The 20,148-nt window shown below is 41.3% G+C and overlaps 2 protein-coding genes across 10 annotated transcripts in view; both read left to right on the top strand.

The window, feature by feature from the left end:
• The first annotated feature begins 4,655 nt into the window (after positions 1–4,655).
• On the top strand, positions 4,656–7,516 carry erich2 (glutamate-rich 2). 5 transcript variants are annotated; one of them, XM_055866567.1, is made up of 10 exons: positions 4,656–4,872; positions 5,151–5,193; positions 5,333–5,369; positions 5,490–5,523; positions 5,676–5,715; positions 5,834–5,966; positions 6,226–6,419; positions 6,599–6,656; positions 6,813–6,884; positions 7,108–7,516. In XM_055866567.1, the coding sequence occupies exons 1-10, from the start codon at positions 4,865–4,867 to the stop codon at positions 7,299–7,301; spliced, it is 813 nt and encodes a 270-aa protein (XP_055722542.1). In that variant the 5' UTR covers positions 4,656–4,864; the 3' UTR covers positions 7,302–7,516. The 5 variants fall into 5 exon arrangements, with proteins under 5 accessions (XP_055722542.1, XP_055722545.1, XP_055722544.1 ...); XM_055866570.1 differs by having other exon boundaries at positions 5,487–5,523; positions 6,295–6,419; XM_055866569.1 differs by having other exon boundaries at positions 5,487–5,523; positions 6,292–6,419.
• A 1,216-nt stretch (positions 7,517–8,732) lies between these two features.
• Positions 8,733–20,148, top strand: part of LOC129813926 (glutamate decarboxylase 1-like) — a 23,390-nt gene continuing 11,974 nt past the window's right edge. Inside the window, exons 1-6 of one of the 5 annotated variants that reach the window (XM_055866563.1) lie at positions 8,733–8,803; positions 10,440–10,584; positions 12,362–12,415; positions 14,804–14,956; positions 15,154–15,396; positions 16,883–16,973. In XM_055866563.1, the coding sequence (XP_055722538.1) occupies positions 10,509–10,584; positions 12,362–12,415; positions 14,804–14,956; positions 15,154–15,396; positions 16,883–16,973 (617 nt within the window). In that variant the 5' untranslated portion in view covers positions 8,733–8,803; positions 10,440–10,508. Of the gene's footprint in view, positions 8,804–8,897; positions 9,193–10,439; positions 10,585–12,361; positions 12,416–14,803; positions 14,957–15,153; positions 15,397–16,882; positions 16,974–20,148 lie in introns of those variants that run through there. The other 4 variants (XM_055866565.1, XM_055866561.1, XM_055866560.1 and 1 more) reach the window with 4 other exon arrangements.

Genomic DNA, 20,148 nt, shown 5'->3' with positions numbered 1-20,148 from the left:
TCTCATTCTAAAATCATGGGCATAAATATGGAGTTTGTCCCCCCTTTGCTGCTATAACAGCCTCCACTCTTCTTGGAAGGCTTTCCACTAGATGTTTGAACATTGCTGTGGGGACTTGCTTCCATTCAGCCACAAGTGCATTAGCCTCTCTAGTACAAGTGGGACAGTAGCGTCCCACCTCGACAATAGCCAGTGAAATTGCAGGGCGCCAAATTCAAAACAACAGAAATCCTATAATTAAAATTCCTCAAACATACAAGTATTATACACCATTTTAAAGATAAACTTCTTGTAAATCCAACCACAGTGTCCGATTTCAAAAAGCCTTTACTGCGAAAGCACACCATGCGATTATGTTAGGTCAGCGCCTAGTCACAGAAAACCATACAGCCATTTTCCAGCCAAGGAGAGGGCTCACAAAAGTCAGAAATAGCGATTAAATTAATCACTACCCTTTGATGATCTTCATCAGATGGCACTCCCAGGTCTCCATGTTAGACAATAAATGTGTGTTTTGTTCGAATAATTTCATCTTATGTCCAAAAACCTCATTTGAAATTGGCGCGTTATGTTCAGAAATGCATTGTCTCAAACAAACATTCAGTGAAAGTGCAGAGAGCTACATCAAATTACAGAAATACTCATCATAAACATTGATCTAAGATACAAGTGTTTAACATACGATTAAAGATAAACTTCTCCTTAATGCAACCGCTGTATCAGATTTCAAAAAGACTTTACGGCAAAAGCACACCATGCGATTATGTTAGGTCAGCGCCTAGCCACAGAAAACCATATTTCCAGCCAAGGAGAGGTGTCACAAAAGTCAAAAATAGCATTAAAATTAATCACATACCTTTGATGATCTTCATCTGATAGCACTCCCAGGTCTCCATGTTAGACAACAAATGTTTGTTTTGTTCGATAAAGTTCATCTTTATGTCCAAATACCACATTTTTGTTTGCGCGTTTAGTCCTGTAATCCAAATGCACAATGCGCGGGCACTAAATCCAGACGAAAAGTCAAAATAGTTCCATTACAGTTCGTATAAACATGTCAAACGATGTATAGAATCAATCTTTAGGATGTTTTTGTCATAAATCTTCAATAATATTCCACCCGGACAATTCCTTTGTCTTTAGAAATGAAAGGGAACGGAGCTCGTGCTCACGGCTTCTGCGCTTGACTAAACTAAAGGCTTCCAACCAGACCACTGGTTCAAACAGCTCTTATTCGCTCCCCTTTCACAGTAGAAGCCTGAAAAAACGTTCTAAAGACTGTCGACATCTAGTGGAAGACTTAGGAAGTGCAATCTGACCCCATAGACACAGTATATTGGATAGGCAATCACTTGAAAAACTACAAACCTCAGATTTCCCACTTCCTGGATGGATTTTCCTCAGGTTTTCGCCTGCCATATCAGTTCTGTTATACTCACAGATATTATTTTAACAGTTTTGGAAACTTTTGAGTGTTTTCTATCCAAATATACCAATTATATGTATATCCTAGCTTCTGGGCCTGAGTAGCAGGCAGTTTAATTTGGGCACGCTTTTCATCCAAAATTCAGAATGCTGCCCCCTACCCTAGTGAAGTTAGTGGGGTTGGGCCATGATGTTGGGCAATTAGGCCTGGCTCACAGTCGGCGTTCCATTTTATCCCAAAGTTGTTGGATAGGGTTGAGGTCTGGGCTCTGTTCAGGTCAGTCAAGTTCTTCCACACCGATCTCGCCAAGCATTTTTGTATTGACCTGGCTTAGTGCACAGGGGCATTGTCATGCTGAAACAGGAAAGAGCCTTCCCCAAAGTGTTGCAACAAAGATGGAAGCACCGAATCGTCTAGAACGTCGTTGTATGCTGTAGCATTAAGATTTCCCTTCACTGGAACTAAGGGGCCTAGCTCAAACCATAAAAAACAGCCCCAGACCATTATTCCTCCTCCAACAAACTTTACAGTTGGCACTATGCATTGGGGCAGGAATCTTTCTCCTGGCATGCGCCAAACTCAGATTTGTCCGTTGGACTGTCAGATGGTGAAGCGTGATTCATCACGCCAGAGAATGCGTTTCCACTGCTCCAAAGTCCAATGGTGGCGAGCTTTACACCACTCCAGCAGATTGGCATTGCGCATGGTGGTTTTAGACTTGTGTGTGGCTGCTTGGACATGGAAACCCATTTCATGAAGCTCCCGACAAAGTTATTGTGCTGACGTCGCTTCCAGAGGCAGTTTGGAACTCGATAGTGAGTGTTGCAACCGAGGACAGACGATTTTTTATGCGCTATGTGCTTCAGTACTTGGCGGTCCAGTTCTGTGAGCTTGTGTGGCCTACCACTTCGCGTCTGTTGCTCCTAGACGATTCCATTTCACAATAACAGCACTTACAGTTGATCGGGGCAGCTCTGGCAGGGCAGATATTTGAAGAACTGACTTATTGGAAAGGTGTAATCCTATGACGGTGCCACGTTGAAATTCGATGAGCTCTTCCGTAAGACCATTCTACTGTCAATGTTTGTCTATAGAGATTGCATGGCTATGTGCTCAATTTTATACACCTGTCAGTAACGGGTGTGGCTGAAATAGCCTAATCCACTAATTTGAAGGGGTGTACACATACATTTGTATATATCGTGTATCTAATGTTGTTTGCTACATTTTCACCTGTTCCTGTTGCTAACTACTTGTATTTTCGTTTCAGTCATTGGAATATTATAAGAGATGAGAGCTGTACATCTTGTTTTGTTATTGCTCATTTAATATGTGCCTTATCTTAGTATTGATGCCATTGTATTCCTGTTTATTATTTCCAGACCACATCTTATATTGATAAATGGACAGTTAATTGGATAATCACAGCTGAGTGACATTTGTTAATCTTCAATCAACATTAAAGAACCGTAAATCATAATTCAATGACTCAATCATGGACACTCTTACTGACAGTTGTGGCTGCTTTGTGTGATGTATTGTTGCCTCTACTTTCTTGACCTTTGTGCTGTTGTCTGTGCCCAATAATGTTTGTACCGTGTTTTGTGCTGCTACCATGTTGTGTTGCTACCATGTTGTTGTTATGTTGTGTTGCTACCATGCTGTGTTGTCATGTGTTGCTGCCTTGCTATGTTGTTGTCTTAGGTCTCTCTTTATGTAGTGTTGTGTTGTTGTGTTGTCTCTCTGTTCGTGATGTGTGTTTTGTCCTATATTTATATATTTCTTTGCAGGTATGAGTTGTGTTCAGTTGCCTATCACTCCATGAGGTGTGATGATGGGCATACCTTTGCCCATAACATTAGCGCCCAAGTTGGAGCTCCACTCTCCTCTTGAAGACATTGCCTGCTTCCTGACCTAATAACAAGCTAGCATGTTCTGCTAAAGTGCTTTGTATAGCCAGGGGTTGGTCCTCATGCAGTTGGAAATTTGGGACAAAATATCCAAAGGTAAGTATTATTAAATCAACTTTTCAAAATGCTGATAGGCCTAGGCCTTTTCTACTAGTTTTGAACATGTGGAGCTATGAATATTTAAAAAAAATTTATTTAACCTTTATTTAACTAGGCAAGTCAGTTTTAACAACAAATGATTCTTTACAATGACAGCCTACATATGAAGTAGGCTATTGATAGCAAGTGCCCAGTTATAATTGTCCTAATGTGCATATATTTTGAGTGTTTACTGTGTTTATTTGTTGCTGCTTCTCGGAGCTATGCTCATGCACCTCCGCGCTCTACAAAGAACCTCACCTGCGTATGTGTATGTGCACGAGAACTCAATTTATTATTTTATTAAATGAGTTGTCTCAAATTGAGTGTATCCCGGTTTGATTGAGAAAGTCCTGTGAATATTATGTGACGTTAATTTATGATGCTTCTAGACTTTTATGGCCTTCAGTTTATATACTGAATGAGATGTGTATGTACTCCTGCTTGTTGAGTCAATGGCTTTGCCCAGGTTGTTGCCTAAGGTATTTCGACAGGCTTTGCCAGTGTTCTGTAAACTCTATTGGGATAGTGTCTGAAATGTAGGCTGTATTTTAACTCTCCACAGTAGCCTAGGCCTACGGGCCTGTCCGTAGCATGTTTCCTTAGACCAATTGTTGTTGCAAGCCCCTATAGGAGAAGATTAACTGATGTTGTTTCAGCTGATTGTATCAACTGTCAGCATTCTATACTTCCCTATTTCACTTTTCACCTGGTAGCCTATATCTCTCAAAACACACACACACACACAAACACACACACACACACACACACACACACACACACACACACACACACACACACACACACACACACACACACACACACACACACACACACAGTGGTGACAAGGTAAAAAAAAAAAAAATGTTCTGCCTCTGAACAAGGCCCACTGTTTCCTGGCCGTCATTGTAAATAAGAATGTGTACTTAACTGACTTGCCTAGTTAAATAAAGGTTAATTAACAATAAATAAAAACATGAGAGAGGGGAGGGAACAGAGAGACAGAACAGTATCATTAGCTTTTATCATGATATTCTTGCAGGCCTACTCTACCCTGACAAAACGTTTTGTGAGGTGGTCCTAGGCTTTATGTTTGGTTTGTGTGACAGTTGACAAGAAAGCAAGTAAAAGCACCAACATCATAGAACAGCACCAAGGCACTCACGTGGAGCCGAGGGGGAGGGAGTTGACCCGTTGTCATGGGAATGAGACTTTGTTTTCTCTTCTCATGTTTTATGAGCCACTAAACTTGCAAGCAACACAGTGAGCTAGCTAATGTTACTACGACTCCATCGATAATACAAAGCAAAAGATTGTTTCATATAGAAATATTTATTGTTAAACTTTATCGGACTGCTCGGGGGTTTGGTAGTAATCGAGAATCGGCTAGATGAGCAGGTGAGCCAGCAAGCTATTCAGCTGAGCATTACAGTAGCTAGCTAACGTAGCTAGTTATTAACGTGAGTTATTGGTTACAAATATGATGTGCCAATGTGACAAACACAGTGCTTGCACAATGAATCGCTGATATGACAGGCACATTTTTTTCAAATGAGACATTGTGTCTCCAAGAGGTATCAACTAGGCCTAGTATTAACGTATGTAGTTGGGAGAGTGCTTGCATGTAACGACGTTAGCGCGCTGTCAGTCTAAGTGTCTCATGTTGTTGTTTCCAGACTTGAATGTGTGGGGAAGTCTTCCAAGGTTCCACAGAAGCAGGTAAAACGTGTTTATTTTGTCAAAGACACGATGAAACAAGACATGTTGGGAAGATTATTTTATTTCAGATAAATATTTAATTTGTATGTGAACAAACAATGAAATACATATATTCATATTTTCCCTGCTTTTGATATAGGTGGCCCCTGCACTTCTTGAGACACACATGCCTAAAGGTATGTAGGCCTGTGTAAAGATCTGGTATGCAGGGTGAAACAAACAACCACTGCTGTACTTTCCATTCTACTCTGACCTGGATTTATGACACCCTCCCTTTCTTCTTTTTGTTCTAGAAGCCGTGGGAGCCAAGTATTTTACTGCCGCACCCCGGTAAGAATTAACAGCATGACCAGTTCTAACTATGTCATTAAACATCAGACATGGTGTTGAGTTTCCATGACACAAGTTGATGTGCACATCACAAGTTGATGTGTTGCAAACATTTACATATTTTTGTGTGTGTGTGTTTTGGTATTTTTCAGACGTAGCCTTCCTACACAAGCAGTATCAAATCCTATGAAGGTCGGTAAATCAACACTAAGAAAGCACAAAAACCCTAACCCCCCCCAAAAAAAGAAAACCCCTATACTATTGCATTTATCATTTATTAGTCTGTATATCTAATTTGTTTTCCACCCAGGTCACTCCACCGGGGAGATTCGGAGGTGTGAATAACATTAGTGTTGGGTTCGCTGGACCGCCTGTGATCCTCAGCCAAGACCTGAAGATGAAGGATAATAAGAAACCACAGCAGTCGGCTTCGGCTGTTACAGGTCAGTAGAATATGACAGGACTACTAGAGTAGAAGAGCATTCCCACTGGGCACACGTTGGTTGAATCAAAGTTGTTTCCACATCATTTCAATGAAATTATGTTGAACCAACAAGGAATAGACGTAGAATTGACATCTGTGCCCAGTGGGTTGTTATAGATAGATTGGTAGATTGAAACATAGAGAATCTAACTTTGCACCAATGTTTCGATCTTTTTTGCATGACTGCTGAAAAATGACGATGATGTTTTGTGGGGCAGGAGGAAGAGTGTTTGTGCAGCCACGGGCCCAAACTACCCCCTGCTCTGTGTGTGTTCACCCTCCAGCAGAGCCCCTCCCCCCTCTTGAACCAGAAGGGGAGGAAGAGCACACTGAGGAGGATGATGATGATGGTGGTGAGGCGGATGATGATGAGGAGGAGGGATACAGGGCTCCGCTGGAGCTGATGGCTGAGGTAAATTAACTCTTCAGTTCATGTCAGACCAAGTCCCACATTAGACTGACTAAAAAGGAATACATTCATATCAGATGTCATTTTCCCTGATTAATGGAGGAATTCAGATTGCTGGTTAACAATGAGAGGCTGGGTCTGCCTGGATGGACTGTGACTCCCATCTGTGTCTGTGATTTCAGTTCCTCAAGTCTGTAATGGAGAAAGACTTTGTGCTAGCAAAGAAACTGTGTCAGATGAGTAAGCCTGTTTGTCAAATGAAAAAGTTCTGTCATTCATTGTTTTGATTATATGTGTGCATTTTGTTCATGTGTCTCTCATTGCATCAATCAACCAATTAATGAATGAATTAGCCAACCAGTGGATGATTGATGTGTCTATGCTCTGTTCTTCCAGTTCTGGTCTATGAACCAAATAATCCAGAAGCCAAACAGTTCATTCCTCTCATCCAGGAGAGGCTGGAGAGAGGTGAGTGGCTCCCTCCAAATCATACACATGCACACAAAGGTTATTGTGGGAGAAGACTTTTGGCCACTGTGGCTGTGTGACAATTGTTGGAAGTTAGATTCAAGTGGTCACACTAACCCTAGTTCTGGAGAGTTACTATGTGTGCAGGCTTTTGTTCCAACACTGACACACCTGATATAGCTAATCAAAGTCTTTGCTTTGTTCCTATACAATGTTCCATCAGAGCAAGAGGAGAAAAGCCAAGATGATGATGATGATTGTTCGGACTCCGGTGATGAAGATGACTCTGGGAGTGATCAAGACTCTCCTCAGAGCTCAGATAGCTCCTCCTCCTCCTCCTCCTCATCGTCGTCAGATGAGGAAGAGGCGCAGGAGAGGAGACACAAACCATGTCCACCCTCTTACCTTTCCCCATAGCTGTCAGTCGCCAGCACACTGCCCAGTCTGACAGTGGAAACATCAGTTAGTTTCTTTTCCTTTTGTATGAGTGTTTAGATATTAATTGTGTCACTGTTTTGCATTTCACATTTGCACATTGCCTTGGTGAGGCCATCACAGCATACACGGTTTCCTCATCACCATGTCCCTGTTTAATCTTCATGTAAATAACACAATAAAGTTCAGCATCATGACATCTGTGTCTTTCTGGTTTCTTCTACACAACGGGTTTGTTTGACAGAAGTACTCAAAGACTAAGTGGAAACGTACTCTACATTTCTAGTAGAACCAGTATTATTAATAGACCCTTCAACACCCATACATTTCAACATAAACGCAACCACACAGATCATTTTCAAAATTCCTGTTAATTTCTGAGGAGGTTGAGCAATAATGATCTCTAAAAAGTCCTGACGGGGAAGAGAACAAGTAGAGGGAGAGAAGACCAGAAAAGTAGGAGATGATTGAAAGAGGACTGAGAGGGTGAAAGAAGAGGCATTCGGCAGTGGAGTGGACTGTGGAGTGGACTGTTTGGAGTGGACTGTGTGGAGTGGACTGTGTGGAGTGGAGTGGACTGTGTGGAGTGGACTGTTTGGAGTGGACTGTGTGGAGTGGACTGTGTGGAGTGGACTGTGGAGTGGACTGTCTGGAGTAGACTGTGTGGAGTGAACTGTGTGGAGTGGACTCTGTGGAGTGGACTGTGTGGAGTGGACTGTGGAGTGGACTGTGTGGAGAACACTTCCCATTGGAGCCCTGCTGCTTAGGACCTTGAAGTTTACAAGTGAATTCCCAAAGATCCCTCAGGTGTGGCTGCTCTATTTTAGTTTGTTTTTTACTATTCCGCCTATAGGCCTAGGCTAAACTCCATCAATGCTCCTGACCACATAGATCTATCAGCATAGTCGTTCCCGCCACCTCGTGGTCTAGAGCCAACATATCATTCCCAATCTAGCTTCACAAGCCACAAAACTGAAGATGATACACACACTGTAGCCTAAATGTGGACAATGACACAATAAGAAAATGAATAGGCTATCAATTGTCCATTTCTTGGTAATAACATTTCAGGCATATGTCTAGTTGCACAAGAATCGAGCTGAGCAAAAATAAGTCCACCCCAAGTCTATATCTGGTAGGCTACGGTTGTCCAAATCATTTTTCAAATGTTTCCTTTGATTGAAAGGTGCAAGTGACGAAAAGAAAACCTCCTCTGTTGTTTTTGGTCGTTCCCTAAGATCACCTTTTATCTCTAAGTTAGTAAGTAGCCTATTGAGGACGTGATGTTTATCAAACTTCCCAAGAGTGACACTTTGTGATTTTATCTTACAGGAGAGGCATTTCTCATGACAATCACACCTTCTGAAAAAAAGTCTCCCTGTGTCACAGAAAAAGGGGACACGTCCGTGCTTTTACACCTGCATTGCTTGCTGTTTGGGGTTTTAGGATAGGTTTCTGTACAGCACTTTGAGATATCAGCTGATGTAAGAAAGGCTTTATAAATACATTTGCTTTTGATTTGATTTGATTTGTCGGGAAGTGGGGAGGTTTTTCGTATCCTTTTTTTCTGTCACGAGCAGGAGAAGCTTAATTTTGCGCCAGAGGGGGGAAATGCTATGACTCACGCGTGCGTGCGTATATAAGGGGATAGGCGATTCACGCACTAATAAATAAATTAAAAATGAAACATTCTTGAGGGAAAAAAGGTCACTGGCGCGCTACTGGATGTAATTTGTCTCGATGTCGTTGTTCCGGTGTTGTTGGCTTTGAACTGTCTTGCGTCTCAGAACGTTGGGTGGATAGAGAACTGTAATTCGGTTGTTTGGTCGTAGTTTCTCTCGACACGACAACCTGTGCACCCGCAGACGGTAAGGTAGCGTATTGCCTCCTAGCGCCCGCGCTCTCACGTTTCCTAACAGCTTTTTTTTGTAATAGGCCTATTGATTGATTTTTCCATAATAGTGAGATATTTGTATTTCTTTTTTAAAGATAATGTTGCACAGCGCCCAGCAACTGCAACATTTGTTGCGATCCACATTCTTATTGGGGTAGAAAATAGGATGGGATTGGATAGGAAGGAATAAATATTATAGCAAACGACCTGTCGCTTAAATGTTCGGATTTCCAAATCTCTCTTGTTCAAAAGTGTGTTATTATGAAAAAATGAACATGTTAATAGCAATGGCAGTCAATTGTTATTTATTAACCTATATGAGTGGCAGGATTCATTCATTAGCCTTACTATTTTCTTATCAATAATGACATTAACTGATGCTGACTTCGCTGTGGTTATTCAAAGATCATCATAATTGAAAAATCGATATGCTATATGTCAATACATTTTCCAACGGATTTCAGTAGAATATCATTGATCAAGTGTCTGTCCAATATATTATTTTTTCTCACAAAACCCAGATTTGTTTGAGAAAATTAGTCAAAGAATTCCATAGCGCGTAATTATGAAAGGCTATTTCGTTTTGCATATTCCTAATTCTGAATAGGTCTGATAAGGATTATTTGTTTGTGGATTAGACGTATTTATTTGCTTTATATTGAAGACAAGAAGACCTTTGTTTTCGTGCTCTTTGATCAAAAAGTAGACTGAACAGTCTGGTGCTCTTCGCTTAGCTTGAGCGCCCAAGACTGATGTCTCAGAGATGGGGATGATTTCGCTCTAATGACCCATAAAAACGTCACTGGGGACAAGGTTCTGTGTCCAATTTACTGCTTAAAACATGTTTTTTTCGTTCATTTATATAAGGTAGAATATAGTGGCTATACATTTGTCAGATTTGCAGCCTTTATTTGAATGGAATGCACGCGATGTTATCGTTCAAAAGCATTTATCTCGCTTCGGCATGTGCATGCAGCTCGCAGCCTATTGACGTTCGAGAATAAATGATTCCGATCGTAGAGGCAGATAATAACAGCAAATGATGCATCATCCCCTTCCTTCACTGCACTGATACTAAAGCTCGATTTCACTGATCAAATTCAGCTTAGGCTGCCTATTTTAGGCGATTCCAAATAAATAATGCATAGCTTTCAGAAATAAATGCAGTTATTTATTTGTTTAATATTCAGAGCCATCAATCTTAACCCTTGGCCGTTTGTTTTCAGAAACCGGTTGGATATTTCCGTTGAGAATCTGATAAGAGTCCCGGAGCGCACGGGAATAACGGAGGACTAATGGCCACGTCTGAACCGACAGCCACTGGCGGGGACCAGGACCCCAACTCTGCCAATTTACGACCTTCATCTACAAGTAAGTCTCTCCTTCCTCTCTCTCTCCCTCTCCCTCCCTCCTCCTCTGCCTGATAAAAACGAGACTCACCCGGGCTTTTTACCGTGTGGGCCCTGTCGTTAATCATTCCGGTTAAAAACAGAGCTATCACAGCTGCCTGCCGCTGTCTAACGGATCAGCGGCGTGCACTGAGAAACGGACCTCCTGTAATCGCCTCAAAGAGCGTCGTTATAATGTCCTCAGCGCTATGGATCCGGAAAGGAAATAGTTTTGGAATATAAAATATACAATTATTTGGAATAACCCTATCGAATTTCCTTTTTCTTTTTTTCTTTTTTTTTACCAGACCTATCAAATGATGTTTTTAAAAGATGTATGTTGTAAAGCCTATAACCAATAGCCTAAATGTATGTTCATGCTATAATTTATTGGCTAACGATATTTTGTATGCAAGCATTTCAATTCGTATTTTTTATTTTAAATTTAGATCGTTTATCCCCTCAAAATCCTTGCATCATGTAGTCAGTCCTGCATGAGAGAGCTGTTAACAGCACAATTACGCAGGGAATGGCTGGTAATTGCAGCCACTCCGGTGTTCGTGATGATGGCTTGCACTCGTTTTGTAGAGACCCGCTTGGATCATTTTGCCACCGAACACTGAGAGAAGGGGACATTTAGAAACGGATTACTGAAATTAGCATATTTGTCTAGCCTACCCCTGAAAGTTCAATTTTCGTAAAGAAAAAGCCCCAAACCCTCCTCTCTACAGGCCTAGTCATATTTCGTTTGGAAAATGTATAGGGCTGAAGGGCTAGTTAACCAGGCAACATGTCTGCCATTAAAACCATTGGCCTAATATGGAAAAATTGCATCATAGGCTCAATCAACAGAGGAAGAATGTGGATAAATTTGTAGAACAGTAATACGTCTGACATTTTTTCAGGTTTGACAGAGTGCATAATGGTTTGAAAAAGCCTGTGATGTTGTTTTTGTGCTCTGCCTGTTTCTCTGCTGCTGCTGTTGGATGTTGCTATTATCTCGCTGCCACGCTCTGTCTCACTCGCGCTGACCTGAGGCGGCTCGTGGTGTCTCTGTGTGTGAGTGTGTCTCGGGTAGCGCTCGCCTTCATGCGCTCTGAGTGACACCTCGAGCCGTTATGTCTGGGTCTTGCATCCTAGACAAATAACACCATCATGAAGCTCATATGCATATAGATATGCCTTGTTACCGTCCCATCGCTTTGCTCTGTATGCTTGTGTTTTTGTGTTGCTATGATGGCATTCTCCATCATACAATTCCAAAATAAGGTAGCCTATATGCCTAGTTTTCACTATACTGCCTAGTGTGTGTGTGTGTGTGTGTGTGTGTGTGTGTGTGTGTGCGTGTGTCCCCGAACAGCCAGCTAGACATCGCCAGCTCGCGCCAGTCAAATACTGTGTTTCACCTAATTAATTTCTGCTCTCTTTCGCGAGGTCATTTCACGGGTGTTTATTTCAAACCGCCCCTTCACCGGGTGCGTGCCAGTATTTATTAAACCGGCGAGCCTCTGATGGCCCATTATGATTGGACTGTGTGGATTCGGACCATTCGAATGTTGAGGAATAATAACCGCGAGATAGGGTGAAGTTCCCCAAGACAATGATCTACTGCTGCAAGTGTCTGCTTCATGCTTCTTCACTCCGTTGTGCCATGCATTACCATACGCTTTATAAAAACTCATCCGCTGTCACCCAAATCACACTATTCATATATTTCAGAATTTGATTTTCAAACGTTCTCCCCAAACATTCTGTTTTAGACTATGACGCGTGGATGCAAGGCTGCACGCGGAAACTGGGTTTGAAGATCTGTGGTAAGTTTTAGACCCATAAACCATCATGGATACTATATGGAATACTCTGATGTTAGAGCAGGGCCGTCCCGGACTGTCACTCCACATTCTCATCTCCTAAAGGTCAGTTAGCGATTAGCTTTAGGCCACGCGATGCGCGCCGGGGTTCCCGCGCCGACCACCCCATGTCTCTTCCTATCCATATCTCTACAGTTAGCAAAGGATAGGATGTAGGCCCACAATACGGCAAGTAACAATACGCCTCAGAAATATAGAAACATGTCTAAACAAAGAAGATTTATCGTGAGATAGATGTGTCCAATATAGGCTAGTTGTTTTTTATGCTGAGTTAGCTGGTAACATGTTTTGTGCACATAGGCTAGGCCTAAATATTGCACCTTCTAATACCTTTTTATTTTATAAAGCCCTTATCATAGATTTTTTTTAAAGCATTAATTTCCTCTCCTTTCCGTTTGGAGGCGACTATGGATTTGGGTCCCTTCATGCAAAACTGCATTTTTTTTATAACACCTGCGAGCCTTTTAAATGAAATGTGACGATGTCGATGAGATGACGTGGAGTTTTAGGTTTGGTAAATCTGGGAGGTTCCATAAGGTCTCTGTTATCCAATCAAGCCAAGGTGAAACGATTGAATTCAGGATTTTTCCAACAGGATTCTTAGACGATCTGTTTTTCCTGGGCACTATACGTCTAGGATTGGTTTGACGTCAGCGTTCACACATTGAGAAAAATATCCTTTCTTTAAAAAATACTTCCTACCTTCACTGATGTCAGACCTACATATTTTTTTGTGGCAGGATTTGATAATGTCAAGAATGTCAATGTCATTTAATTGGAAATGTAGGCATTGTTACCATGGCTTCAATCCAAACACAAACAGGGGATGTAATTAGCCTAAAATAAATGGATTTGAACTCGAGAGTTACGATGCAGGCCTGTAATTCGTACCGAGGGCCAAAGGAAGTAGGCCACCTGCCCCTTAATGTGGAGGACGTCCCCTGCCGGAGAATAATAACACAATGTAACCACCCTCATAACCCTGAACATAACCTTAATAACGAAATAATTCACCACAATGCACGAAGAAACCTGTTTATTCAATCAATTGATTGACTCGTTTTATAGAGGACATTGTTTTGGCCCTATGAGTCATTTTCACATTTGTGTGTGTTGTGCATCAGGACCAATAATTTACATAGCCTACCTTATCATTTGAATATGTGGACATAGGGCTAAGTGATTATAGGGTACTTTTATGCACGATAAAGACATTATTTCGTTTGTATAAATATCCCCTCGGGTTGATAAGTAATATAGCTTTGTGCTCGAGTTTGAAATAATTTTTGTGAGGAGGAAAAAACAGAACAGTGACAATGGTCATCATAAAATGGTTCCGAGTGTTAGATTTTGTTCTTTGTCAGTGTGGATTTACAGCCCATAATAGTTGTCAGGTCCTATCAATCAGTAAAGAAACACGTTCTGTGGATGAGGGAAGATTAACGAGAACCATATCAACCGGTAGCTTTTTCGAGGCCGCTGCTCTCGTGAGATAATCAGTGCCCAATGTGCCAATCGAGATTAGAGGAATACATTTTAATGAAAGGATCTCTGAAACAGAGACAGCGTTTGAGAGAGCCTGCTCTCTGTCTTATTCGATATTGTAAAAACATTTTTTTATATCAGATTTCCATAGAATCATTTACTGAAAACTGCATGATGTGAAAATAAGTGTTTAAATCCTTCCATAATTATTAGGCCTAAATGACCTTCTCTGGTGGTAGCCTGCTAGGCTATAGGTTTTTCTCTATAGGTTTTTTTCAAAGATCAATGGGCTATTAATAGACACGGACTTTCCTAAAAAATAGACTAGCCTATCCAGAGGTCGTAAAATATCTCGCATCCTTCATTAACCCCACTCCATAATGTCTGCTCTATGAGTCGGTAATGACATGGACGCTGCGCTGGGCCCTCCACACAGTCCCTGCACGCTCAGGCGTGAAAAGTCCGGGGGGAAAGGAGGACATTCACCGCTGGAATAAATGGGGTATTTCTCGCTCTCGCATGACTGGGTTATGGGTGGATGTCACCGGGCAGGGTAGGGCCTGAGCCTGCCTGGCCTGTGAGCCTGAGGGCAAGACACCCATGCAAGCACACACACACTACCCTATTCAATAAATTGATCCAAAACCCATCCACTGTGGGGATCCCCACCCGAGGTTATAAGCGCTGTCTGGGAGAGGACACCATAAATAATTTGTTGCCTTTATAACAGACCTAGATAAACTCAGGTCTCTGAATAAAAGTTATTATCGGGTTATTATCTAGCGATGTTGGGCAGTGGTAACCGAGCATGTTCCCCTTCTCGTGCCCCTCTGTGTAACACCCTAGGGTTCCTGCAGAAGAACAACAGTCTTGGGGAGGAAGGCCGGCTCGCAGGCTCACTCTCAGAACGCCAGAAGAACCTGTACTCCTGTGACAACAGCGACCGGGATGCCCGTTTCCGCCGCACTGAGACCGATTTTTCCAACATGTTCGCGAGAGGTGAGAGATAAGGAGTTCATTCTTGCGAGACTTTTAATATAACCCTACACGTTAGTTATCTAATTCTTACATTTTCTAACATTTAGTGAACCGTAGCCTAGGCCTATATTTATAGGCCCCCTTCTGTAAAAGGGCGTTCAGCCTCTACTTTCAATTTTCTTTAAGTTTTGTAAATGCTTTTTACGTAATTCTTCTAGATTTACTTCCCGCCAAAAACGGAGAAGAGGCGACTATGCAGTTCTTGTTGGAACTTGTGGGCATCCTCACCAACTACGTCAGGAATACGTTTGACCGTTCCACCAAGGTTCTGGACTTCCACCACCCTCACCAGCTGCTCGAGGGCATGGAGGGATTCAACCTCGAGCTCTCTGACCAGCCAGAGTCCCTCGAGCAGATCCTCGTGGACTGCAGGGACACGCTCAAGTACGGCGTGCGAACAGGTATATACATTAGACTACTAAACTGGCCACAACTAAGTTACATGAAACAGGCTACAGCTGTAAACCAGACGTTTCCTTTTCACGTTTTCAGGACAGTTTGTGTGCATTAATTACGTTTCCAATCTTTGCATTTCTTATATTTCCCATTGTGCAATTTCTTCCATAGTTCTTCCTTTGAGCAGTTTAAATGAGTGTGAAATTAATAAAAAAGTAATTCTCTCACCAAGCCAGGCAGATTCAAATCGTATTGCCATTGGAAAAAGCATTAGCCTATAAAGATAATTAAGATAGGCCTTTGTTTCTCTCCTTCCTTGATAGGAAATTACATGAGAAACAAAGACGGTTCATTCTGCATTTTTAGGATACATTCCAATCCAAAACAACCAATATTGCTGTAGGCTTAAATGGTTAGCTTAGTCTACATGAAACTTGACCAACCAGTAGGTCTATAGTCTACAAATATTCCCATATTGTTTAGGCTTCTTAAAAATGTTTAACGCACCGTTGTATTTTTATTTTTAGATATGAACATTTCTTCAGACTATATTGGGATACAATTTGTGTTCTCTTTATCACAGTGATCTGCTCGTGTTCACAACACTTGAGCGAAATGGAATGCTACACAAAACCATTTAAGCATAAGCTGTTCCCTTGATCAGCAACATCCAATCACAATGACGGGTCATTCCTTGATTTTATTAAACCAAGTACCGCCCGCGGGGACTCAAGCCTGCGTGGGATTTTACAAGCCGTTAGGAACGACAACAGTCAAACTGTCCTTTGGGTTTACTTCCTAAAGACCTTTAACTTAATTCACTGGACATTTACACACAAAGTGACGATAGTTTAAAAAAACATTGTCGCACGATTTATGAGTTTGTCTGAATCAATTAGCCTATGGCAGTTGAGTCTCATGCCTTCATTCCAATGAGGCTATCACGGGCGCTGTCCACGGTGCTGAAATATAGCCTATCACGCGGGAGCAAATCCACTTCGCTTTCGTATCTCTGATATTGCGCTCTTTAGTTAGTTAGTCAGTCCGTTCGTCTAGGGGGCTACATGACATAAATACAATATTAGTAGCCTAGTGATGATTGTTGTTGGTGAATTTCATTCAAACATAAACTTCAAGCTCTGTGAGCATCTAGGCTAGCCTACTCTAAATGTCATGTAACCTTGTTATCAGTGGATAAGTGCAGTGTCCCCATCTAGTACCTCGAAGGCAACTGTTCCACTGCATCTCAGGTCCCAATAGGAATACAGCAAAGAGTGAATGTGAGATTTTTAGAAAATAACCTGTCTGAGTTCATATCAAATAGTTTGTTTTCATTACAGGAAAGAACACACACTGGTTCAACCCTTGTAGTAGATGTGTGTTTTTACAAGGTTATAGAAACCTTGCAGGCAAATATTCCACTATGTTTAATTTTCCTTTGTAAAGTCCCATTCAGATAGAATATCTTATCTCTGTCTCTCTCTGTCCCAGGTCATCCACGGTTCTTCAACCAGCTGTCCACGGGGCTGGACATCATTGGGCTGGCTGGGGAGTGGCTCACCTCCACAGCCAACACCAACATGTGAGTCATACACTGCTATTTTTGTGTGCCTAAAGGTGTGTCGACATCACTGTGCTGACTAGCCGACGTTTTCGGGATTGTTCTTCGTATAACGATACAGTCGGAAAGAGAATATGATGATTATAGTTTGCGAGAAAGTCCCAGTGGTTTGTTGTTGACATTTCAAGGATTTACACCATGAAGCAAAAATAGAATCAAATCATTAGTTCTCAGTTAGTGTGGCTCTCCTCATATCTGCTCAGTTACAGTACTTTAGGGTTGAATGAAGGCCAAGGCCTTTGATTGGCTAGGTCAGAGAGGTTTAAGATGGCTGTCATATGGGCTTGTTATATAAAATGTTTGTTTTTTCATGTGACTGCTGTTGGCACTGTACCAACCGTGTATTGAACAGCAGCCCTGAATACCATACATCTCGGATAACACGCACACACCTACACACACACACTCACGCACACACACACACACACATACACACACACACAGACACACACACATGCCCCATGGGCTGGTTAGATTGTATATTGATCAAAGCTCAGTGTCATGGTGGTCTAATCTGATAGAGGTTATGAAGCCCTGCAAAGCTAAACAACACCAGATACAGGACACATCATACAGGACACATCATACAGGACACATCATACAGGACACATCATACAGGACACATCATACAGGACACATCTTACAGGACACATCATACAGGACACATCATACAGGACACATCATACAGGACACATCATACAGGACACATCATACAGGACACATCATACAGGACACATCATACAGGACACATCATACAGGAGCGTGAGTGTGTGTGTGTGTGTGTGTGTGTGTGTGTGTGTGTGTGTGTGTGTGTGTGTGTGTGTGTGTGTGTGTGTGTGTGTGTGTGTGTGTGTGTGTGTGTGTGTGTGTGTGTGTGTGTGTGTGTGTGTGTGTGTGTAGGTGTGTGCGTGTTATCTGAGACGTATAGTATAGGCTACATAGGCTATGGCTATGGAATGGGCCTACCATTGCAATTGTGACATTGGCTACTATAACATACATATTAGGCTATAGCCTTGACACTTAATATCACCAGTATTACAATAAGTGCTCTATAAAGTGAAAGCATTATTACTACTCACCAATGTGTGTACGCTAGGCCTATTAGATATTAGAATCATGCCACTTCACTTGCGCATTGATTCTGTCAGCAAATTTTCTGCCAGGCTCCATCTCTGGCTTTTGTGACGGTGAATGTATTACTTTTTTTAGTAAATGGAACATATTTGTTGTATTTTGTTACAATTTTTTCTTGTTCTAGAGTAGTGAAATTTTGGTCTCTGTCTTTTGACTCCATATCTATCGTTTTCTCTGTCATCGACATGTGGACCTTTTTGAATGTTGCGTGCTCGCGCCAGTTGTCAGATCAACCAATCTGCGCTTCTCTTAGCCTAATAGCTTAAAGGGGAAGCAGCCGTTCTGGAACCAATAAATCCTGGACTCCCTCATTTGGTTAAGACAAGCTGGATATCTTCAGGAAATCCTGAATTTGATAAATCATCTTTCTGGAATACCCCTCTGGACTACAAGAGAGACCATAACAACAACACAGGAAGAGAGGAAATACGTGTAAATAACACAATACAGGACTATATGAGAGACCAAATGAATAACAACAACAATACATGACTATCTATGAGAGACCAAATGAATAACAACAACAATACAGGACTATCTATGAGAGACCAAATGAATAACAACAACAATACAGGACTATCTATGAGAGACCAAATGAATAACAACAATAATACAGGACTATCTATGAGAGACCAAATGAATAACAACAATAATACAGGACTATATGAGAGACCAAATGAATAACAACAACAATACAGGACTATATGAGAGACCAAATGAATAACAACAACAATACAGGACTATCTATGAGAGACCAAATGAATAACAACAACAATACAGGACTATCTATGAGAGACCAAATGAATAACAACAACAACAATACAGGACTATCTATGAGAGACCAAATGAATAACAACAACAATACAGGACTATCTATGAGAGACCAAATGAATAACAACAACAATACAGGACTATCTATGAGAGACCAAATGAATAACAACAATAATACAGGACTATATGAGAGACCAAATGAATAACAACAACAATACAGGACTATCTATGAGAGACCAAATGAATAACAACAACACAATACATGACTATCTATGAGAGACCAAATGAATAACAACAACACAATACAGGACTATCTATGAGAGACCAAATGAATAACAACAACAATACATGACTATCTATGAGAGACCAAATGAATAACAACAACAATACATGACTATCTATGAGAGACCAAATGAATAACAACAACAACAATACATGACTATCTATGAGAGACCAAATGAATAACAACAACAATACATGACTATCTATGAGAGACCAAATGAATAACAACAACAATACATGACTATCTATGAGAGACCAAATGAATAACAACAACAATACATGACTATCTATGAGAGACCAAATGAATAACAACAACACAATACATGACTATCTATGAGAGACCAAATGAATAACAACAACACAATACAGGACTATCTATGAGAGACCAAATGAACAACAACAACAATACAGGACTATCTATGAGAGACCAAATTAATAACAACAATGCAACAAAATAAGAAATATAATGGTTGTAATGCAACAAAATAAGAAAAACGCCAAGGGGTTGAATACTTTTGAAAGGCACTGTACATGACTACAAGAGAGATCCCAGACAATCCAGTGTCACAACACATGGTTATGAGAGACCAGACATGTTAATAAAACAAGATAGTGACAGAACAAGATTAAAAACGAGAGATTTCTTTCTTAAACATTAGCTTAGCCAATCACCCTGCTAGGAAAACTCGATATCATCTTTCTGTTGGAACATTGGAACATTTACATTACATTTAAGTCATTTAGCAGACGCTCTTATCCAGAGCGACTTACAAATTGGTGCATTCACCTTATGACATCCAGTGGAACAGCCACTTTACAATAGTGCATCTAAATCTTTTAAGGGGGGGGGGGGGGTCAGAAGGATTGCTTTATCCTATCCTAGGTATGGAACCATGCTCAGAGAGAGAGAGAGAGAGAGAGAGAGAGAGAGAGAGAGAGAGAGAGA

This window comes from Salvelinus fontinalis, chromosome 17, assembly GCF_029448725.1.
Source record: "Salvelinus fontinalis isolate EN_2023a chromosome 17, ASM2944872v1, whole genome shotgun sequence".
In the NCBI taxonomy this organism is placed as follows: Eukaryota; Metazoa; Chordata; class Actinopteri; order Salmoniformes; family Salmonidae; genus Salvelinus; species Salvelinus fontinalis.
The sequence above is the reverse complement of the archived record's forward strand: the minus strand, read 5'-3'. Positions and strand labels throughout refer to the sequence as shown.

Bases quoted from the DNA above. Each gene is read 5' to 3' on its own strand.
- erich2 (XM_055866566.1), top strand. The intron at 5,194-5,332 runs GTAAAACGTGTT...CTTTTGATATAG, and splicing joins CCAAGGTTCCACAGAAGCAG to GTGGCCCCTGCACTTCTTGA. The intron at 5,716-5,833 runs GTCGGTAAATCA...TTTTCCACCCAG, and splicing joins CAGTATCAAATCCTATGAAG to GTCACTCCACCGGGGAGATT.